The following is a 21,408-nucleotide window of genomic DNA, read 5'->3' on the forward strand; positions in this document are numbered from 1 at the left end:
GGCGGAATTGGAATCGGCGTTTGCAAAATCCCATTATCCGGACATATACTGCAGGGAGGAATTGGCGAGGACCACCAAATGAACGAGGCCAGAATTCAGGTGAGTGTGCTGCTTCTCGTTGCTAAGAGAAAAACAAACCTTTTCTCTCGCTTTCGACATTTTGAAAGGCATCCCTGTTTGATTGAATCAGTAATGCGCAATACTGTCTTATCTGCGTGTATCTTATGGGAAAATCTAAATTCAGCGTTGGTTTTTTAGATAGAAATCTAATTTAATAAACGATAGAAGGAAAAGTCACGATAGATTTTGATACATTATCGCTATATTACGTAATTTCTGAATATTATATTTGTTATATATAATTGTATACACGTACACATTTAAGAAATTTTCAACATTTTTGCTATGAAAGCTGTGTTTCATTGGTCGACGTTCGGGCAACGCCTAAAAATTTGTAGACATACTTATCTCCTACCTATCTTTTTGACCGTGACTCACTGTGTAATTGAATCAAAGACGCATTGTGGGGCGACGAAATGAAATTACGGGCGCAAATGTCGGTCCAAGACACCCTATATTCTTTGAGGGTCGTGGAATTGATCAGAAGGGACGGAGAGTTTTTTCAACATACTTCTCGAGATATATTGAAAATGTAACGATGAAATTTGATTGGACGTTTCTAATTTTAATTAAGACGGAAAAGATAACCTTGATCATGTGTCACATATAACATGTATTCTCTGATAAAAGAAAAAAATTACGTATCATGGCGAACTATTCAAATTTTTATTTCCTTCAACATGAAAACGCGAGTTCTACGACAGTGATGCGGTTTGTGATGACATTAAGGACGGAGGATTTCGTAATGAGGTGGAAAGGGATCGTCGGGATGAAGGTAGAAGGGGTGAATGGGAACACGGGACGGGAAGAGATAGATAGATAAAGAGAGAGAGAGAGAGAGAGAGAGAGAGAGAGAGATGAGAGAGAGAGAGAGAGAGAGAGAGAGAGAGAGAGAGAGAAAGAGAGAACGATGTCGGGGACCGGTTGGCGTACACCGAGGCCCCCGAATTCCGCGAGCGAGCGGTACATATTAAAACAGTTGCCGGTGCGTTGCGCTCTTTTGATATATAATGCAGCGGGGTGTTGTTTGAGTTAAAAGCCCGGGAACCGCCGCGACTTAACCCTGTTAAACTGCGATGCCAAGTAAAACGCGGTTTGCGCTCGTCGCTCGCCGGTTATAACCGATGCACAAAGTGTCCGCCGCCGAGGGCCGTGCGTTCGCGAGGAGCCGCGCAACCCGCGCGTCGGATGGTCCTGTGCTCGTTTCGACCTCAAATACGAGAAAGAGAGAAAGAAAAGAGAGAGAGAGAGAGAGAGAGAGAGAGAGAGAGAGAGAGAGAGAGAGAGAGAGAGAGAGAGAGAGAGAGAGAGAGAGAGAGAGAGAGAGAGAGAGAGAGAGAGAGAGAGAGAGAGAGAGAGAGAGAGAGAGAGAGAGAGAGAGAGAGAGAGAGAGAGAGAGAGAGAGAAGGGAGGGGGTAGCGGGGATTTCGCAGTTTTAAATGTCATTTCCAGTCACTGGTTTTCCGGCGCGCGGCGCTGCCCCAGAATCGGCCAATTATCTGTAACCTGCAAAGCGCGCACCGTAATTAACGCTCGTGACGTCGCGGATTTGCACGCGTTTCGGCTACTTTCGACGAATAGTAGTTTTACCCCCGTGTTACCCCGAGAACTCTCCCTCGGTGATTTTCCGTCGCTGAAAAGTACCTCCTCGGTGCTCCGCTGGTTTCTTATCCCGCAGCAAATTAACGTTCGCAGCAAATTAACCATCCATTCCACCCTCGCACATTCGTTCCTGAATTTCATGATATCGATTACGTAAATATCTGATATCAAACTTTGTTTTAATTACACATCGATAATAAACGCGTTTTGTTAATGATTATGTTGATCGATGCATTAAATTTCTGAAAAAGTCCTTAAAATGGATTGCGATGGACTCGCTGATTGCTTTGGTATAACGCTAGAACGTTAACGACTAGAAATTAATTTCGCGATCTTAATTAATCTCGCACCGTGGAGTTAAAAATTTTCCCAAAATAGCGATCGGTTATTGCAAAATGGCGTTCGATTATAATCCAATTCGGATACATCAATTTCGTATGAGGTAATATCGATGAACCGCAATACAAAGTACCTAATATTATCCGCGTGAAATTCGGAGACTGCCTCCCAAACGTTTTCTGCGCGGACGCGAAGGGGCGAACGAAAATTTCGTCGTCCCCTGGAGGAATCGAGGGGCCGGTTTGGGTTTAGGAAGGTATCCATCGCAAAACAGGGGTTCTCGATGGAAGAAAAAGGCAGGATGGCGGCCGCGTAAGAAAAGGGGGCCCTTGTCTCTCTCACTCCCCCGATGTTCTTCCCAACCTGCCGCCTAACCCTCCACCCCCGCGCGTCCCAGCGCCATCCCGCCCTCGTCGTCGCTCGTCTCGTAGTGGAAGGAATAGCGAGCCCGGCAAGCCTGAGACGTTTCAGATCTATCTAGGGTGGAGAAAATTCAATTTAAAATGGCGGCTCAGATATAATGGCAGCCTCCGGTACAGCGTCACCCAACCCCCTGCGCGCCCAACTCATCTCAACTTTGCCACCCTCGTTCGCTCGTTCTATTTCTCTCTCGTCCTCGCCGCCTCCACGGCCCGTGTCGCTATCTTTGAGGAAACAGAATGCCGTGACTAGCGCGCAGTAGCTTTTAAAGAGACGACTTCTACATCCACGATGTCGCCCGATTGGCGACGCTCGCTAAAAAATACATTGATTCCGCACTCGAGACGCGTTGCTCTCGTAACTTCTTTCGCAAGATACGCACTGCCTAAATGATGCACAACGTGAGCGTTTCGAAGATCCAAAGTTACTTCTTATCGGACTTTTTGTTAAATTATTAATAATATATCAATTATGACTATTATATTATGACTGTAACATATAACTCTAATATTGTTATATCTAATAATATCGTTATGATTTTAATAGTCGAAAAATATTTTTATTTTAAACATGAGTACATCTTACGGAATCTTCTTACGAAACTGTAATTTACTGTAATTTACTGTATTTGTAGTTTCTAAATCGCTTGTAGTTTGAGTTTACGGGTCGATTCTTAATGGTGACGTAAATTTGCGTCACTACACGATTTGCAATTTCTCTAAACGCGCAAATGCGTATTAGTGCACGTTGAATGAGCGTTTTCCAGGCGAAACACGGTACACCTTGCGTGGGATCGTTTCCGTCCATTTATGTCATTTCGAGTGAGGTTTGCAGGAAACTTGGTAGGAAGATGTAATGTGCTGTTCCGTATATATACACAGGCATGCAAATAAATTTAATAGGGAGGGTAAAGCAAAACTCGGTCGAATGTGTGTTTTCCACGATTTCTTGACAATTGCAAAATAAAAATAGAGTAACTATGGCTAACATTAAATTATTCTTTTTAAATTTAATTATCTAGCAAAAACTTATTTTTTATTTATCCGTTAAAGAAAAATTATTTTAATAAAATTCTCAAGTGAAAGATTTGAAAAAATAGTATTAACAAAAATATTAATTATATATACTATATATATTAAAAGCCACACACACACACACACACACACACACACACACAATTACAAAATATATAGTATGCTCCATATTATGCTCCATTTATTAAAAATCGGCATTATAATACACGCAGATAGATCACGAAAGTATTTGTGATGGTAATGATAATAATAGTAAAAAATCGGGTAACACCCGATGGTAAGAGAATAATTCTCGAATCACCGCACAAGAAATCCCATTACGCCGAGGAAAAAGAAAGGAGAAGCCCGAGCTCCGCGATATTGAGTTAGCCGAGTTTTCATTCGACCTTTTTACTTCGATTCGACTTCCGATCGAAGCCTACCTACCGGTCGTTTTACGAGAAAATCGGCTTCCTATTTGACAGGAAACAAGAAATTTCTGGGAGTAGCGAAAAATAGCTAGCGAGTATTTTACTCTGAGATATTACCTCCCACTTTTACAAACACTCGTATGTACGATTAAATACAAATTATGAATTATTCCAAAGTATTTAATTTTCAGCGAATTATTATTGTCATACAGAGATAACTTTTTTAATTATTTTGATCCTAATATGAAGCAATAAAGTCCTCAATTTAAAAATAGATAAATTTAAATAGAAAATTATTACTTTATTCTTATCAATTAATATAAAAATACACGTATAAAGATATTACAGGGATAAAATATTCATTTCTTCATACATAATTATGTGGGGTTGTGCGAAACGACGTTAAATTGGAATTTTTGGAACGTTTTACTTCTTTTGTTCCGACAGTTTGCGATTCTATCTAATATTCGAACAGAATATATTATTTGTAATATTTCTCTAAACAAGCCGCAGAGCTGCAGATAGCCGAATTTCACTGTTCCGCGTTGCATACACTACATATTTGCTTGTCATACGAGGTAATTATAATTTCCGAAATAAACGCGCGAGCGGTGTAGTATCATGATATTACACAAGTATTACGCTCTTCTCATCTTTTTTGACGAGGAAGCCATTACCGGGAATGTATCCATTTTCTCGGGCTAGTATGTGGGTTAGCTATCAGAGTGCAGTATTCTCTCAGGCATACGGGAGGATAGTTTTCTCGGTCGCGGTCCTCAAAGTAGCAGACATTTTGAGCCGCGCACCCCCGTGGGACAGCCATCTCGCTCCTCCTCGTTCTCTTTCGCCCCTATCTGGTCTATCTTTCTCTATGAGCGAACGTGGGAGCGGGAGGAGAAGAGAGCGCGGTTATTGAATTACGAACTCTTAGCTTTCCAGTTCTTGCAGAGTGCGCGCCTTAAGGGACGCGGGCGCGCTCGCTCTCGCGCAAGTATGTTCTCGAAAAGCTCTTCTGCAGAAGAAGCAAATAAAAGGAATCGCCCTTTTACCGGATCTCTTTGGGCAACCTGTTCTATCCCCCCCGTAAACAGTGTGTACAGAATGTACAGGGTGTGCCAGCGTTTGGCGGAGAGCGGAACGGTGCTCTCGAAAATGTGGAGCTCGTATCGACTTAACGAAGATATAATGAAAAATGCTGAAATGCGTTGAAATGTAAAGCTAGAAATAAATGATGGTCGCGGTAGAATCAACTCTGAGGGATGGGCATTGGTTTCCGATGTATACTGCTGGACATAGAAAATCTATAATATATGTGACTATATTTTTTCAGTAGTACCAATGGATAACGCAGAACGCCGTGCCGTTTATCTTTATCTTTTTGATCTCTGCGAAATTTGATTTAGCCAAGAATTTTGTATTTTCGAGCCATAAAACTGTAGCCAAAAGATTACAAGAAATTTTCTCATTTTTGTATTTGTAATAACTGTGAATTTCAAGCTGCTCATCCAATTTTTCGTCAATGGAACGCTCTGTACGTATATTCATATTTACGTGCCAATTCACGACCGTACTCTCGATAGAGGAAGGCGGATCTCGTTTTAGATTTTAGGGAAACACGCGGTATCGGGCTAAACGAAGCGTAGACAATGTCATTTGCATACGCACGATGGAAATACAAGCACGTATATAAAAAATTTTCCAGGCTGAATTACGTAAAATGGGAATAAAATTCTTATCGGGAATTCGTTGGAATCCGTCTTCGCAAAAATAATAAGTTTAAATGAAAATTAAACGAGTCATTCATACGTTTGATGTGCACAAAGGTGTAATACTACAGTTACAAAACAAATTATTTATTTATAAATCGAAAAATATTGAATATCTATCGGTTTTTTATAAATAGCTGCAAAATTATGTTATTTCATATTGATGTAATTTTTCACCTGTATTTCCGTCAAACATATTATAGGTTCTCAATGCTCTTGAAAAAAAAAAAAAAAAAAAAAAACGTCGCTTATATATTTTATTGATATTGGTATTACATTTTCTACATATTTAGAACTGGCCAGTATACGTGGACAGCGGTAATGCCAGATTATTCGAAAGCCGAGCGTGTTTTATGCAATTGCAAATCGTCCCACGGCGTGAATTCCAATGCGGATTGAAATTGATTATGCGACTTGCCTCGCACGTACCGCGATTTCCATACATGTGAGTTAGAACGATGCACGCTCGTCATATGAAAATGTTAATCAAGCCCTTTGTTAAGAGTCTTCAAATGTGTCTCCATCTACGAAACTGCATGCACCAACTCTCCCCTCCGTCACCGCGAATATTTCTTCCGCTTTACTTGCAAATTTATGTAATTAGAAGAAAAAAGAAAACATCAAACTCGGTAATGCCAATAATTCCGCTGTAATCCGTGGCAACTGAGCTTCCGACGATCCCTCTCGACATTGATCTGAATTCAACTTCGGAATTAATATTCCGATTATCATCGCGTTTCGATAATCGCCCCGATTCTCTATAATATTTCATATCCGAATCGGGTTCTCTCTGTCTCTCTCGGCTAAGTAATCCCGGATTCTAGCCAATTTCGCGGCTAGAACTTCATCTAAATAAGACTCCGTTACTCCGCCTCGCGTAGAGAGGTCTAGATATTTCTACTGTGGAATTTGATTCATCGCAATCCCTCCTATGTGAAATTGCCGATATTTTGTAATTAAGATATATGAATATATTACGCCATTTTCATAACAGAATGTACCTATTTGATATAAAACCAACTATCATATTAGGGATTTTTTATCTCGATTTTAATTGCAGAACGAATTTTAAAAACCCCTGTGTCCCTTCTTTTCTATATACAATTAAATAATGAAATCGCGAATTTTACATACATTTCTTAAAATAACCACTTTGTTTTATCGGAATGTTTAATATCGAAATCGACTCTCGCTGATTTACAATTCCACTCAACTCGACAGCAAGAAGATAATTTAAATAAAATTCAATTGTAACTGCGCAAAATTACTTGCCTAACTTTGGCTCTCAATACTGTTGAGTCCTATACATATCTATTTGTTATCCCTCGAACAATCTGAAAAACTTAATAAAGATTAGATTTTTTTATCACGATACATTGTATTAAAATATATTTTACGTGCAATTGCATACAAAGTAAATAACATTTGTACTAAATTAAGTATTATTTTTTTCCATTCTGTGTCGCATTCTGTATCGAAATGTGCTAATTAACATCCGTACAAGAGCCGATCGTGACGTCAAGAGACATCGTAACGTGCTATAATATATCACGATCATTAACGGAAATAATTCCATCGCTGATGAACTATTAATTTCTTGTGTAGGCGTTGATCTCTTCAGCGTGGGTTGACACAAGATAGATCTTGACGTAGGTGACGACCTTTATCGCGTTCGACATCGCCACTAGGCTAATTAATAAATTAACTTTAGAATTACTTTAAAATTGACTGAGACGATTGATATAAAATTCCTATTTATATCAATATTTATATCAATGAATTAAATTTATATTATGAATTAAAAGAAAATCGTTATCAATTGAAGTGATGTAAATAAAATATATAAAAGAGTGCTTGAAATAATTAAATAATTTTTAGAAATGTTTGACAATAAAACATATTTGTCTTAAGTGAAATAACATAGGATTATAAGGAATGTATAATTTCATCTTTTTTGAAGCGAAGTTTACAGTGCGTTATTAAATAATGTAAAGCAGCGAAGAGTTGAGATTAAAAATGATAAAAATGATAAAAGAAAATCGTTGACTTCGATAAACAATAAACGAAGCAAGACGATCGTTTGCGTCTTTATAATGAAAATCCGTTTCTTCTTTGCAAATATATAGCGAATTTTTTTCCTCTTTGTGCCCGGTTTTTGATACGAGAACAAATCGCTGCGGATATTTCACGAGGTACTCTTCGGAAGCGCCATGCTTCCACACAAAGAGTGATAGAGCTGGGAAGAGAACGAAACAGAAAGATACAGGGACCGCGAGAGAGAAAAAGAGAGAAAGACAGAGAGGAATCGAGAGAGAGTGAGAGCGAAATAGAGAGAGTTTGAGAGAGAACGGACCAGTTCGAGCCACCCTGATTCGCGTCACCCACTTCTGCGGCGATGAGAGAGGGTACAGTAGAAATGTCGATAAAACGTGTCGGCCAATGAGCGAGCCCGATGTGACGTCACCGCCGCGGCATCGGCCAATCGAGTGGCGCCAGTGACGTCACCGAGTGAGGGTGGAAACAACCCCGACCCGGGACGAGAAGCCGCAGGCTTTTCTCTTTCTGGGGAGGCCGCTGGAAAGAGGGGTCGGTCGGCAGGGCGGGGCGCGAGAGTGGAGATTGTCGGGGGTTACAGGAGAGATAGAGAGGAGAGAGAGCAAGAGGAGAACGGATGAGAGCGCCGAGAGGGTGAGGGTGCGGAAACGCGCGCCGGTGTGGATGCCGGGGTGAGTCGCCGGTGGCGGCTCAGGCAAGCCCCAATATGGGTTTACTAATCCCGCGAAACAATGGAAATTGCCCGATGCAAAATGGCGATAGGTAAACCGCCCTGGGTTGCCGGGTGAGGTCGGGGGATAAACTTAGGATCCCGTTTGGGTAAAAAAAGAAGGTGCTTTTCGACCCAAGAGGTTTGTGTCCCTTCTTTGATCGACAAAGATCGTTAATGCTTTCAAGTATATCTGTACCATACACCATTTCGTTAGCCTCTTGGTCGCCATTTTGTTACGAACGTAAAGCAATTACTTTTACAAATATATGGTGCATTAAGAATTTTATGGATTAGTATTATTAATAAATATATTAAAAAAAAGAGAGAGAGAGAGAGAGAGTAATCTGAAACGTTCTAGGACTAAAAAAGAATGTAGGAAATTTGTAAGCATAAAATAGAAAAACTTTTACATGCTTCTGATTTTGAACTATTTACATGCGAAGAGTTTCTTGATCAACTAATGCATAGATTCTAATGCAAAGCACTTAAAAAAGATTCTAAGCTATAGAAGCTAGATAGATGCTAAAGTAATCTATTTTGCAAAAAATATAATGTTCTCCGTTTAATAATGTTTATATTATGTATTAATAATTGTTTATATTATAATAGTATTTAGTGTTATGGTGAATTGTATGCATGATTTAAATTATTATATGAAATTATATATTATTTCACGAATTAGCAATACACTTAATTAGAATAATAATTAACGTTCTGCCAAAACTATATTTAGTAATCGAAGCAAGAATAATATAAATTTCATTTGCGCTATTTGTGTTAGCTTTGCAAACAACGTTGTCGTGCGGAAATCAAAATAATTATCTATTAATTATATACAACGCTTAAACATCTCTATTATACGTACAATCCCGTTCATTTGTTTACGTCAAATTCGTCTCTCTTCGTAGGTTTGGTTCCAGAACAGAAGAGCGAAATACCGGAAGCAGGAGAAGCAGCTGCAGAAGGCTCTGACACCAATTCCCGCCTGCCAAGGTGCCATGATGAGGAATATCTATCCTGGTGCTAGCAGAGGTTATCAACCCTACCCCCATCCTCACAACAGCATAAATGGCATAAATCGTTATCCCCAGGTGAGGCTCCCTTACGACGCGCAGGACGCTTCCGAAATTTCATTATTATCGATACCCGCCGCTTTGCACGCTCACCAATGCACTCAGCGCGAAGACACGTCTCCGATAATGGCAAGTAAATAATATAAACAAGAATTACAATTACGTCATCGTCGAAAGGTGTATGTCTTAGTTATCTCGCGCAGCTGCTTGCAACTTTGTGCATACACACACGTGAAAAAAAGAACAAAATTTAAAAGTTCAGGCGTAAAAAAGCTACTTTACACGTTTTACCTAAATCCGCAATTATTTTATCATCCGACATTATTTTATTTTAACGCTATTATTATTGTTCCGCCGAGAGTAGCATTACGATAAATTGATGGATGTTTTCCTCGAGAGGCGGCTCGATCGACGCGCTGTTTGACAGAAGTACAGATACACAATATGGCGAAAAACCGTAAAGATTTCGGCGCAGCCGTGGATTCAGTTGCTTTCGAAGGTCGACATATCGGGAATGAATTCGATGCGTTTCTCGTTAATGATTTTAACCGAGGTATTAAATTGGAGTGCACCTGAGCGTACGTCCGGCGCATCGCTATCGGTCGATATAGCTAAATTGCATTTCGGCTGATTAGTTGGGTCGGCCGGATTACCAAATGCCTACCGCTTTAATTGGGCCGATAATTCGCAAGCGTGTTTCGGTTTTCCCTGAAAAAAAAAAGAAGGAAAGAACTTATATATGTATCGGTTATCCTTCGATTCTGCGAAGTTTGGTCCATGAATATTTCATTGATTGAATTTCCAAGACAGTCCAATTTACCAAATTTTCTCGTCACACTGCATGTCCGTACATAATATCTATCCATTTTTTTCTCGAGAGTTTCAAATATCTACTGTAATAATGTGCCAGCGACGTTGAAATACAATGTTTGCAGTAAGGAAAACTAGCTGACATGTAATGTTTATTCTGTAATTAATAATTTTATGATTAATAATTATTGTGATTGTGATATAAACAACGGCGAAAAGTATCGTGCAAAGTAATTTTATCGTCACGCAAAATTATTTTTTATAATTTAGTGGATCCTTTTATTTCTGTCTTCGTCGGGGATTGTACTTAATAATCGTGATATCACGTAGAATCACGTAACACGTTGGAAAATTGATTACGGCCAGGAAATAGACAGGACGACGCATTATTAATTTCCATCAGTTCCGAACGTATATACGGTTAATTTTTATAATGAAACCACATTCCCCCATCGCATTCGATTTCGCGCTTGCGAGCGAGTGGGAATACGTAAGAGTGGTTTCTAGCCGATAATTATGTTTCACACACGTTAATTACCGCATTACTTTCCTCTCGTTGTCCCAGCTTGGTCGTTCAAACCCCGCATAGGTAACTCCATAATTTCATTGATATGTAGCGGAATTCATTTTCACTTATTCGCTCATTTTACGCTCGCGGGAAATTAATTACACGTGACATTAACATCGCGCTATTTTTTTTTTTTTTTTACTTTCTTAAACGGCAGAGCGGACATAATTTGTAGCGTGTGGATGTTGATATGGACACGCTTGATTTAAAAGGAATTTCGTGTCGCGAGATCGTGGCCACGAGTCTCTCCAGAATCTCGGATCAGATTGTCAACGTCATTAACGTTCGCGACGAACAAATGTTTCAGATGGGCACGACGTCTTACCCGAGTATGACCCAGCCGTTCTCCATGTCGCATTCAGCGTCGAATATGTCGGCCGTCACCGGCATGCGACAAGATGCAATGGGTGAGTCATAAATAATGCAACGCCAGTGCTTTGGATTACGAGCGTGTGTGCGTAAAATGAGTACGGCGTGAATGGCTTGCGGGAGCTCTCATTTGGGTCAAGGATTATGCAAATATCTTTAAACTCACAAATATCCTCGCGTTTGTGGATAAACGATTTCGCTTTTTCGCAAAGAATCGATTGTGATCTGAATTTTTATATCCGAATGCGATCACAACACTGCTGTCTCTAAAATTTAAGTTAGTTTAGTAACTGCTGTATTTTAACTGTTTATTTGACGGATGATTTTTTTAATTAAACTACGAAGAATCACTTTAATTAAAAATCTAATTTGAAAAATGTAGAACTACTTTAAACTTGCGTTACAAGTAGTGATTAATCTTGACGGGAGAGTAAAGAACGAGGAAGTAAATTTATCTATTCTAAATATATTCAAAATTTAGACGGAAAAAACGCTTTTAGTGAAATATCTCAAAATTTTCCAGATATAAGTCTAAAAATAATTTTATTTTGATGACCTAATAATATTAGGCTATCAAAATAATTATGTTCGTATAAGGACGTTCAAATTGGTTACTAGAATATCAAATTTTGCAGTATCATTATCACGCTCAAGTGTTTCTACATGATAATTTTTATGATCCGATAGAATTATCTTTAGATTTATATCCGATCAAATTTTTAGCAAAAGTTGTTTTTTTACATAGAAAACTATGGTATTTTGTAAAGCCAATGTAGTCTAAAAATTAATATTTGTCTCGCGATTTCTATATATAAACATATTTTTTTCTTCTCGATCATTGTCCTTCGGCTATCACGCATGTCAATTCCTCTTCCACGAAATCGCACGCGGACGTGGAACGGACGTAAACTAATTTCGCCGGCCTCGTTCGGCCTCGTTTTCTCATCCAGCATCTCACGGTGACTTTCCGCGCCGTCTTCGGGCGCTGACCCGACGTTATCGAATGACTCCGCAAAAATCCGGAGCGGAAATGGCGCGAATCTGACGCTCCCGTGCGAGAGAGCGAGAGAGCCACTCCGCGCTCTACCCTCCAGCCTCCAAGACGCTCTCTCCATTTCCGCCCCAGCGCCGTCTTACACCATTTCCGGCGCGAGATGGAATATCGCTTTTAAATCGAATCAAGACTATTCGCGAATTGCCTCGGCTGTCGGGGGGGGGGGGGGAGGGGTTGCTCGGCGCGAGCGGGCGAGCGATTGCTGTTACGAGTGGCGCGGCCTCTCTTACGCTCGCAATCCCGCCGCGCCTCTCGTTAACGACTTAACGCCTCTCTCTTTAACGTCTTAATGCGATAGCAAATCGACCGATTAGCGGAGACTCGATAAAGCACCGCGGAAAGTCGGTTAAATCGAATCACTATAGGATTCTTTCGGGAGAGAAAAGAAATTTCGCTTCTTCGTGCCGAGCGACGTCCAACGTATCGAAGGGGGTGGGAAATCGTCGCGTGGATGTTTCCGCTAATTAAAATTAACATTAATGACATTGGGACTGGTACTACGATATTGTTGATAAACGGTTCAAGTATCGATCGAAGAGAGGGAAATTAGCGAACCACTCTTAATCCGATCTGACGCTTGAAGCACGCGCGCGCGTGCGTGCTTCGTCTAACAATCCCGCTTTTCTTTTCCGTTTTAGGCATGTCAGCGGAGGACGAGTGGTATAACAAGAGCATCTCCGCCCTGAGAATGAACACAGCCCACCACCCGAATCTGGCCGCACCGATGTTACAGTATCAGACATAATTGTAAACGGAGGCGAGAGGGCGACTCGAGGATCTCGTCAGGAATCCGATGGCGTACTTATGATCGAATCGACCGGACGTGATGATCAATGAAGGAGAAGAGAGAGAGAGAGAGAGAGAGAGAGAGAGAGAGAGAGAGAGAGAGAGAGAGTGTGAGAGAGAGTGAGAGCGAAGTGACGAACTCGACGAAGCCCGATCGACGTTTTGCGGTTTCGCGAAAGGAAGAAGAGAAGAAAATGAGAGAAAGGAAAAAACAAAATCGTGGATCGATTTGCGTTAAAAAAAAGCGCTAATCGGCTTGTGCGGCCGCGTCGACATCCTGATTTCATCACACGTCCTCGCGTCTCGCTTGCAGCAAGCAGGCTCGATTCGCAACGGCATACACGCGTGCGAAAAGCATGCGAAGGGAAGATTTCGCATTTCGTCGTCCGAACGAGCCGAACTTTGGGGGCCGAGCGCGACGACGAAATGGCGGGAGCTGCGTTTATCTCGAGCATCCGGGATGCGAATTTCAAAAGTTCAACAACGCGTTGACCGCGCGTTGAAATATCGTTGCACAGTAACAATTGGTACACCCAGATTCTCGTGACTCTCATGACTTCTCGTGTGATCTGTGCGACTTAGAACACATTATGATCGACATACGGCTTGTCCCTGGCATCGCGTACTCCTTCTGTCTACTTGAAAATTCTCTCATAACTTTGCGAGAGATATTTTTTTAATATAAACTTTGAATCAAAATCAAATCTAATAAAGTTAAATCTAAAAAAAAACTAGATGCATTTCGAACAAAATATTCTTATATTTTTACGTTTCTTTTAAATTATTTAAAATTTTAACTTTTATTGTTATATATTCAAAAGTCTTTGTTAACATCTAAAAAAAAAATTGATCGTAAATCAAAAGAAGTAAATCTGTCGAAGAAAATGTTGATTAAAACTGTTTTAATATTACGCAGAAGAAGGGCGATTTAAATCGAGAATTTTAAGATTATTAAATATTATATAGAGAGTGTTTCAAAAGTGGAGGTCAATCGTTCGGGAAGTGATTGAAGATCTAAAAACAAAAAAATTGATATGAACAAAGTCTGAAAATGTGTCATTTTCGCGTTATCACCATTTTCATGTTGACATTTCAAATTGTTTTACTTTCGAATTTTTTGTCAAAATTGAAAGAAGAGACGATCTCTTTACGAGTTTTATAATATAATTAAAGTTAAATAAAAATTGCGAGCTGCTTTAGCACACAGGATGCATACAGGATCCACTACGTGGAGATACAGTTCGCTTAGTATTTCTTGGATCGGTATTCCATAGCCAATATGCATTTCGAGTAGTGCTGGCTGCAATTTTTATTTGACTTTAATTATATTATAAAATTTATAAAGATCACCTATTCTTTCAGTTTTGACAAAGAAATTCGAAAGCAAAGCAACTTCAAATTTCAAAACGTAAAAATGCTGATAACTCGCTCGAAAACAACGCATTTTTAAGTCTATGTTCATATCAACTTTTTTTTCTATATTTAGGTCTTCATTCATCTCTCGAGTGGTTGATTTTAACTTACAGAACTTACATTTTGCAATTAGGTATTTTCTCTCGTAAAAAAAATCTTCGCATAAAAAAAATTGATTATTTTCTCCAGTATATGACAGAAGAAGAAGATGCCCGAGACACTCTGCATTCCGGATTCGCGGACAGCGAAGAGACATCCCGCAATTGTGCGTGTGAAACGTAGAGCCCGTTTGTCGCGAGATTGCCGTGTATTTTCTACGTGTAACCGTTTCTTTTCCCTGCGACCGGTTTCTTCCGTTCGAGAGACGCATCGCAACCACGCATAATTCGCGCGCGACATTTCGTTAATCTCTTAACAACGATACGTGCCACACACTTTCGTTCAATCGGCGAGAGAGGGAGGGCAGGGACTGTACATAAAAGAGGGTGGAAGAAAGAGAGAGAGAGAGAGAGAGAGAGAGAGAGAGAGAGAGAGAGAGAGAGAGAGAGAGAGAGAGAAAGAGAGAAGAGATATAGATACATAGAGATTGCGTAATCGGCAGATACTCTAGCATATGCGATTTTTCAATGTCCTTTTAAAAGTGTAAGCATACCCTTAGTGAATGATATTAGGCATTGATTTGTGTGTGCTTATGTTGATCACGATTTTGGATAATCAAGTGGGGACGGGAGAGGGGGCGCGTTAGAGGAGGACGGTGGTATCCGACAGTGTTTTGCGTTCGAAATTTGAGGGGCGCCAGGGTACTCCCCGTCGTGGCGGATCGGGGGGGCCGAAACCACCCCTTCGCACATAAATCAGCGTGCAAGAGCGCGTCGTCGCGTAAACTTTTAAACAATAAAATAGGAGAGATACAAATGACGATTTTCCGTTTTACTATGGAAACGCTGAACTGCGGAGCGTCGCGTGTAAGGTACAGATGGAAGTTAATAGATGAAAAATTATTGGCGACGTCTTCGGGATTGCATTAACAAGCACCGTTTATATTTTTAGATTCGTGTCATTTTTAGAGCGGAAGTGCGACGTGTACGAGGGTGTCGATAAGACATTTAGCAAGAGTTGCCCGACTGGATAGTTGTATATTCGAGACGTTTACGCAAATTTTTGCGTATTTTATACCCCGGGAAAGTATCCGGCGTCATTAATGACAGACTTGAATAACGGATCGCAACGGTGAATTTGTTAAACGAAGAGACGAGATCTGACTCTCATCGTTGCTTTCGCGAATGTCGATTTTTACGTCGAGGAGGTGCGTCGGCATCGCGACGATTCTTGAACTTGGAATGAGGCGAATATAAATTTTGGCGATATTGCGCTGCAAGGCGAAAAATCTCATCGAGATACCGAGTGTCTGGACAATTTGGTGAAACGCATACAGGCCCATGATCATGAGATTTATCACCGATTATCGAACAGAGTCGTCAGAGTTTTAACGAGAAGGATGGAGTTGCCCTCCATCTCATCCATATCCAGAATTAAATATGTAATTATCTGCTAACAGATCATATCGTGTAACAATGTTGTCCTCGTAATAATGCAAACCGATTGCGTCAACGGGCGAATAATTCCAGGTCGTACGATTGCCTGATGTCGCAAAGGCGCGGAACTCGCCAGCTGTCGACAATGACACACTATTAATCATCGTTAATTAATGGAGATAATTTACCATTATCACGCAATGAAAATTGTCAATGAGACAGTTGTCGAACGAGGGTCGAACGTTGTCGAACGTTTGTTGCCGCAAGCCGGTTAATTATTGCGAACGCTCGTCGTCCGGATGCTTTCCCGCGTAAAAGCAAAATCGGAGCTTTCGTCATCGTTAATCGTTCGCACTTCGAGCTTCTAGATGGACAAAATCCTTTATTTCCCTATTGTTTCTAATATTATCATATTTGTGACAAGAGTGTGACACGAGAAATATTGTACGCACTTTGTATAGCTCCTTACAAAGAAAGGAGGCAATCATATTCCGTTTTGCTTGATTTTACGAAATATATTACAAACTTTAACTTTAACGCGTGTAATTTTCTATATAATAAATAAAAATATCTATTTAGTATCACAAATTCGCAATTTCGCAAAGAGGGGGGACAAGAAACGAAGTGCAAACGATTAATTAACGCGCGACTAGCGACTTCTCCCTGGCGCCTTTCAGTCATAAATATTCGGAGTCTGTCCAGTCAACAATCGTCTATATTGGTGTCATTTTTCGATAACTGTCTAATCAATATATCGACTCGAGGATGAAGCGCTGCAGACGACTGCGCATTGTTTTCGTGTAGTTTCGCTGCGACCTTATTATTACCGCTCGCGGCATTCCACGAGAAATGTTCCTAAAAAGTTTGTAACATATCGCACACGCATATATATACATTTACACATACACACAATACACGTATACAAAAAAAAAATACACAAGGCATGCGTGGACACACGTCTCTGCATCCGAACACAAAGTCACACGCATCACATTGTGTCGAGAGGCAAGATTAAAAAATTAAGTGGAAATGCATACCGGACGAGCGTAACATAGTTTTAAGCAAGGGTCACGTATTGTACGTATGTGTTGTACATAGCCTAAATAAAAATTACATTTAAAATTATCTTCTCTTCTCCCTTTTGATCTTTCTTCTTAATTCCTCAATGCTAAATATGGAATATAAGTTAATATCGATAAATGCAGATTTAAGAATTACGTAATAATAATTCTCCGTAATAATAATTCTCAATACGTATTATTGAGCTAGACAAAAATTTGCTGAATTTTATTGATAAAAAGGATGCGTTTCGTTAACTTTAAAATAAAAGATAAAAAAGAAAAAATTAAAACGAATGACTCAATATATTATTTAAATAGAATCACAGAAACTGCTCAATTTTTGTTGTATCTTATATTGCAGAATTCGCCTATAGGACACGAGTTCAGAACGCAATCACTGCAATATGTTATAATTAAAACTGCTGCCGAACTATTGGAACGATGTTAATATTTAATTTACTGGATGTGTTGTAAAAAAATTAAAATACACTTTATTTATAATACAGAGTTCTTTTGCATATGATTCCTTCTCTCAGTCATTGTATCACACTACTTATTACAATGTCACACACAAATTTTGCGGATTGTAGTTTTCTTCGCCATATATCTTAAATTAAAATGTTGTGAGATATATTTAAACAGCGTACTAATAAAATATATTTATGCAACCATCACTTATATTTTAAATAAACGCACATTTGCTGAAAATGAAACTTTCATAATAATATAAGATATTGTTTTTAATCATTAAATTTTCAATATTATGTCCCAGATTCCAAGCAACTGTGCAATATCGTATTATTTATTCTTCTCGACTAGACTGTGATGATAAAAAGAAAACCATTGCATTATTTTCTAATGGCTGCGATGATTTAGAAATATTGGATATTTTAGTAGGACGCGATGATAAGAGAGGCAATTTATATTTAGATGTTGAAAATTGTGAAAAAACAACACTTTACGCTTGTCTTCTTATTTTTCATAATTTCGTATTTCACTATGTGAAATAGGAAGTATAAAGTAGATGATAGAATTGTACAATGAAGAATAGAAAGAGAAATAAACAATGATGATACATATATCGAATATCAAAATTAATTGACATTTGACTATGGTTTAACACAATTGTTTGTCTTGTAAGTTTTTCTATGAGTTAAAATTAATATAAACCTATTATAAGTCTCTTCTTTTTTCCTGTGAACTATAAATTTGTCTCTTCTGACGGCACAGTTGTGTGTACATAATTTTCCTGCACTAGTGCACCACAGAAATATGTCTTGGCGAATATGATATTTTAATTCGATAATTATTTATACTGTAGTAAATAATTACCCTTATTTTTACATCAAGGCACACTGTACAGATATCAGATGCTCAATAGATGCCAGTTGCTTGTCTAATTTTAGACATACTTCCGGTTGGACGAAATTTCTGTTATTTCAAGGATGGATGCGTAATTTAACGAAGCTATTTTTAACGGCTCTTCAATGTAACTTACATAATTTCTGTTTTTCGGCTACTTAGGCTTTTCTTTATTAACGCCCAATCTTCTAGTATATCCGCGTCATTGAGCATGTAAACAATATAAGGACCTGCGACGGAAACCGCTCGTCTTCTTTCCGTATGATTCCTACGTCTTCTACCGGTTGTATTAAGCCATAAATCTGCATGAATGTCCACATTATTTCTATCTTCTTCTAGACGACGAATCTTGTCTTGTAGATCGTTATGGATGCAGTCCCAGATTAAGCCTTTCTCACTTTCAAAATTTTGTTTGGCAGCTTGCTCTTCTGCTTGAAATTTATTTTGAATATTTTGTAGTCTATATTTTTTCAGTATCCCGGCAACTTCTGTTTTCGTTTTCATATTTTCTTTTAGCCGTTCCAAAGGTATTAAATATTCTTCAGATTTTCCAACTCGTACTTCTCCGAGCTTTGTATCCACTTGCGTGATTCTTTCTCGGTACAATCTATAATAAGTAACAATTTTGTTAAAACATTTTACTGCACTTTCCTTAATAACTTGACATCAATAATTTTACGACATCAATAATTTTAATCCTACAATAGATAATAATAATAGATAATAATTGTAATGTATTATTAATTTTAGTATTATTAAATAAATTTTATGTAACTGAGAGGAAGAAATTTATAATCATTATCAAGTATCTTTATTAATTAATGCAGTGTCATTAATTAAAAGTATATTTTTAATATATCTTACAAGCAAACTTAGACATGTTTTTGTATAGATTATTTTGATATTATAAAAATTTAAATATATAGAATACTTACTGTTCTTTAAGTAAAGTAAATTGTCTTTCTAAATCTAATAGATTCTCCATGCATTCGTTGCGCCTCCTCTCACATTCATCCTCATCCATCTCTGATGAATCATCGCTGTCCGTGTGCTCTGGACTGCTATCACAGGATGCAGAGCTCTGGTTACTGTCATTACTGTCATGAGACATCTCCTCCCCTTCACCTTCTGATTCATCTTTGACGCTTGGCATTTATCTTTTGAACAAAAAAATTTGTTATATAATTATATGCAGTTAATAAAGCAGATTTTTTTGAATCTTAATATATTCAATATTCATTTTTTTATAACTAATAGCAACAATTTCAATTTTTCCAATTTGTTCTGCGTATGGAAAGAGAGAGAGAGAGAGAGAGAGAGAGAGAGAGAGAGAAAGAGAGAGAGAGAGAGAGTATGTGAGAATCACGTTTTTAAAAATAATTATTTTTTAAAATCTCCAAATAATTAAAACATTTTTCAATTCAAACATTCGATGATTTTGAATCTCCAATCCTTCTTTTATGTATCAACAAACTACTGTCATCAGAAAAGTCCATATATTCTAAATACGTAGAGAAATATTAAACAAATATTCATAAATTATGTAAAGCAAAGTTCATATTGATGAGATCAAAATATTACGATCGGAATCGTAGTTATATGTAGTTATATCGTTTTATATCGTGTTTAATTGTTGTAAAAAGTAACGTCTTGACATTTGTCTATGTAACATTAGGCGCGTATTTTTTTATGGGAATACTTTCAATCCAAGCGAGTTACATGGCATATTTACATTTAAATTTTAGTACACTGTTTTAATTTATATTGTTTTTCTTATCTTCACGATGTACAGTATTAAGAATCCTGTTTTTAATCAAGCAAGAGGTTATGTATCACAACAAAAACAGTATTGAATGAAAAATTTCTGGTTTCGCGATATAATGTTTGAAAATTTAAAATGTAAATTAAACGAAAGTTTCACTATATCGTCGCACTTAATGCGTTTTACACCTCATTAAAATATATACCTTTCGTATATACTTCACGTTCGATTGTCAACTAACGCGCCTCAACGCGCGGTATCAGCTCAGCGGAGCAATACTTGACAGCTGGTAATCAGTTGTTCTTAGTAATATTCTTTCTGCACATGCGTACGACTATTACTTCAGTGAAATATCTAACTTATGAGAAAGAAGGTTTTTAAATCCCCTCAGTTAGATATTTTAAAAATTAATTTAAAAATATTTTTAAATTTAGAAATTAATAAAAATCTATACATCTATATGCTAGCATATTATGTTAACATTAAGTTAGCTGCATATTTTTTAATATATGACATTTTTATTTTATTAATTACTTTGGACCTGCCAAGATTTTCGTGTCCATTTGTCACTTGTACATGATACATCACTGGATTTCACTATACAGAGTTGCATATGCGCGAAAAAGCAATCTTTTTGGATAAACTTCTAACACTATTTACCTTTTCTCTTTTGTTCTCCACGTTTAAGAAAAGAAGAGAAAAGATAAATAGTGCAAAAAAATTCAGTTAAAAATTGACATAGTATCATTTTCTGGTATCACCAGAACATGATAGTACCAATCGCAAAATAAAAAAAATACTAGATTACACAAAAAAAAATTACAGCTGTTTCTCTTACATCTCTTTCTAATATTTATTAATTTTAATCTCAATTCATTTCTTTTAATTGTAGAAATTCTAAAAAAAAAGTAAAATTTCTATTCATAAAAATATACATTATTTTTGTTTCATTATAAATGATTATATACAATATTATATTTAAAACAACATATAATTAATAATTGGAAAATAAAAATATCGAACTATACTTTCGTACATTCAATGCATACAGAATATTATCAGATTTTATCTACTATCAGATATTATATCTATTAGAAAATTCGACGATGGTTTCGTAGTTCTCCACTTTCTACTACAGATGACGTTAAGTGTACGAA

At 38.0% G+C, this 21,408-nt stretch overlaps 2 protein-coding genes across 4 annotated transcripts in view; one reads left to right on the forward strand and one right to left on the reverse strand.

Annotated features, from left to right (window-relative positions):
- The window catches only part of LOC105431135 (homeobox protein unc-42), a 24,201-nt gene extending 6,784 nt beyond the window's left edge, over nucleotides 1-17,417 (forward strand). Inside the window, 5 exon segments of the mRNA XM_089076582.1 lie at nucleotides 1-77; nucleotides 80-99; nucleotides 9,367-9,549; nucleotides 11,217-11,316; nucleotides 12,971-17,417. Coding sequence (XP_088932708.1) covers nucleotides 1-77; nucleotides 80-99; nucleotides 9,367-9,549; nucleotides 11,217-11,316; nucleotides 12,971-13,077 — 487 coding nt within the window. The 3' untranslated portion in view covers nucleotides 13,078-17,417.
- A 176-nt stretch (nucleotides 17,418-17,593) lies between these two features.
- On the reverse strand, nucleotides 17,594-21,003 carry Brms1 (breast cancer metastasis-suppressor 1-like protein). 3 transcript variants are annotated; one of them, XM_011645136.3, is made up of 3 exons: nucleotides 20,440-21,003; nucleotides 19,425-19,646; nucleotides 17,594-19,096 (listed from the first exon to the last, which is right to left on the reverse strand). In XM_011645136.3, the coding sequence occupies exons 2-3, from the start codon at nucleotides 19,640-19,642 to the stop codon at nucleotides 18,622-18,624; spliced, it is 693 nt and encodes a 230-aa protein (XP_011643438.1). In that variant the 5' UTR covers nucleotides 19,643-19,646; nucleotides 20,440-21,003; the 3' UTR covers nucleotides 17,594-18,621. The 3 variants fall into 3 exon arrangements, with proteins under 3 accessions (XP_011643438.1, XP_011643437.1, XP_011643439.1); XM_011645135.3 differs by having other exon boundaries at nucleotides 20,457-21,000; XM_011645137.3 differs by lacking the exon at nucleotides 20,440-21,003 and adding an exon at nucleotides 20,222-20,420.
- Between the last annotated feature and the right edge of the window lie 405 nt (nucleotides 21,004-21,408).

The sequence above is a fragment of the Pogonomyrmex barbatus genome, unplaced genomic scaffold (assembly GCF_055798465.1).
Source record: "Pogonomyrmex barbatus isolate J1 unplaced genomic scaffold, ASM5579846v1 scaffold2, whole genome shotgun sequence".
NCBI classification, from domain to species: Eukaryota; Metazoa; Arthropoda; class Insecta; order Hymenoptera; family Formicidae; genus Pogonomyrmex; species Pogonomyrmex barbatus.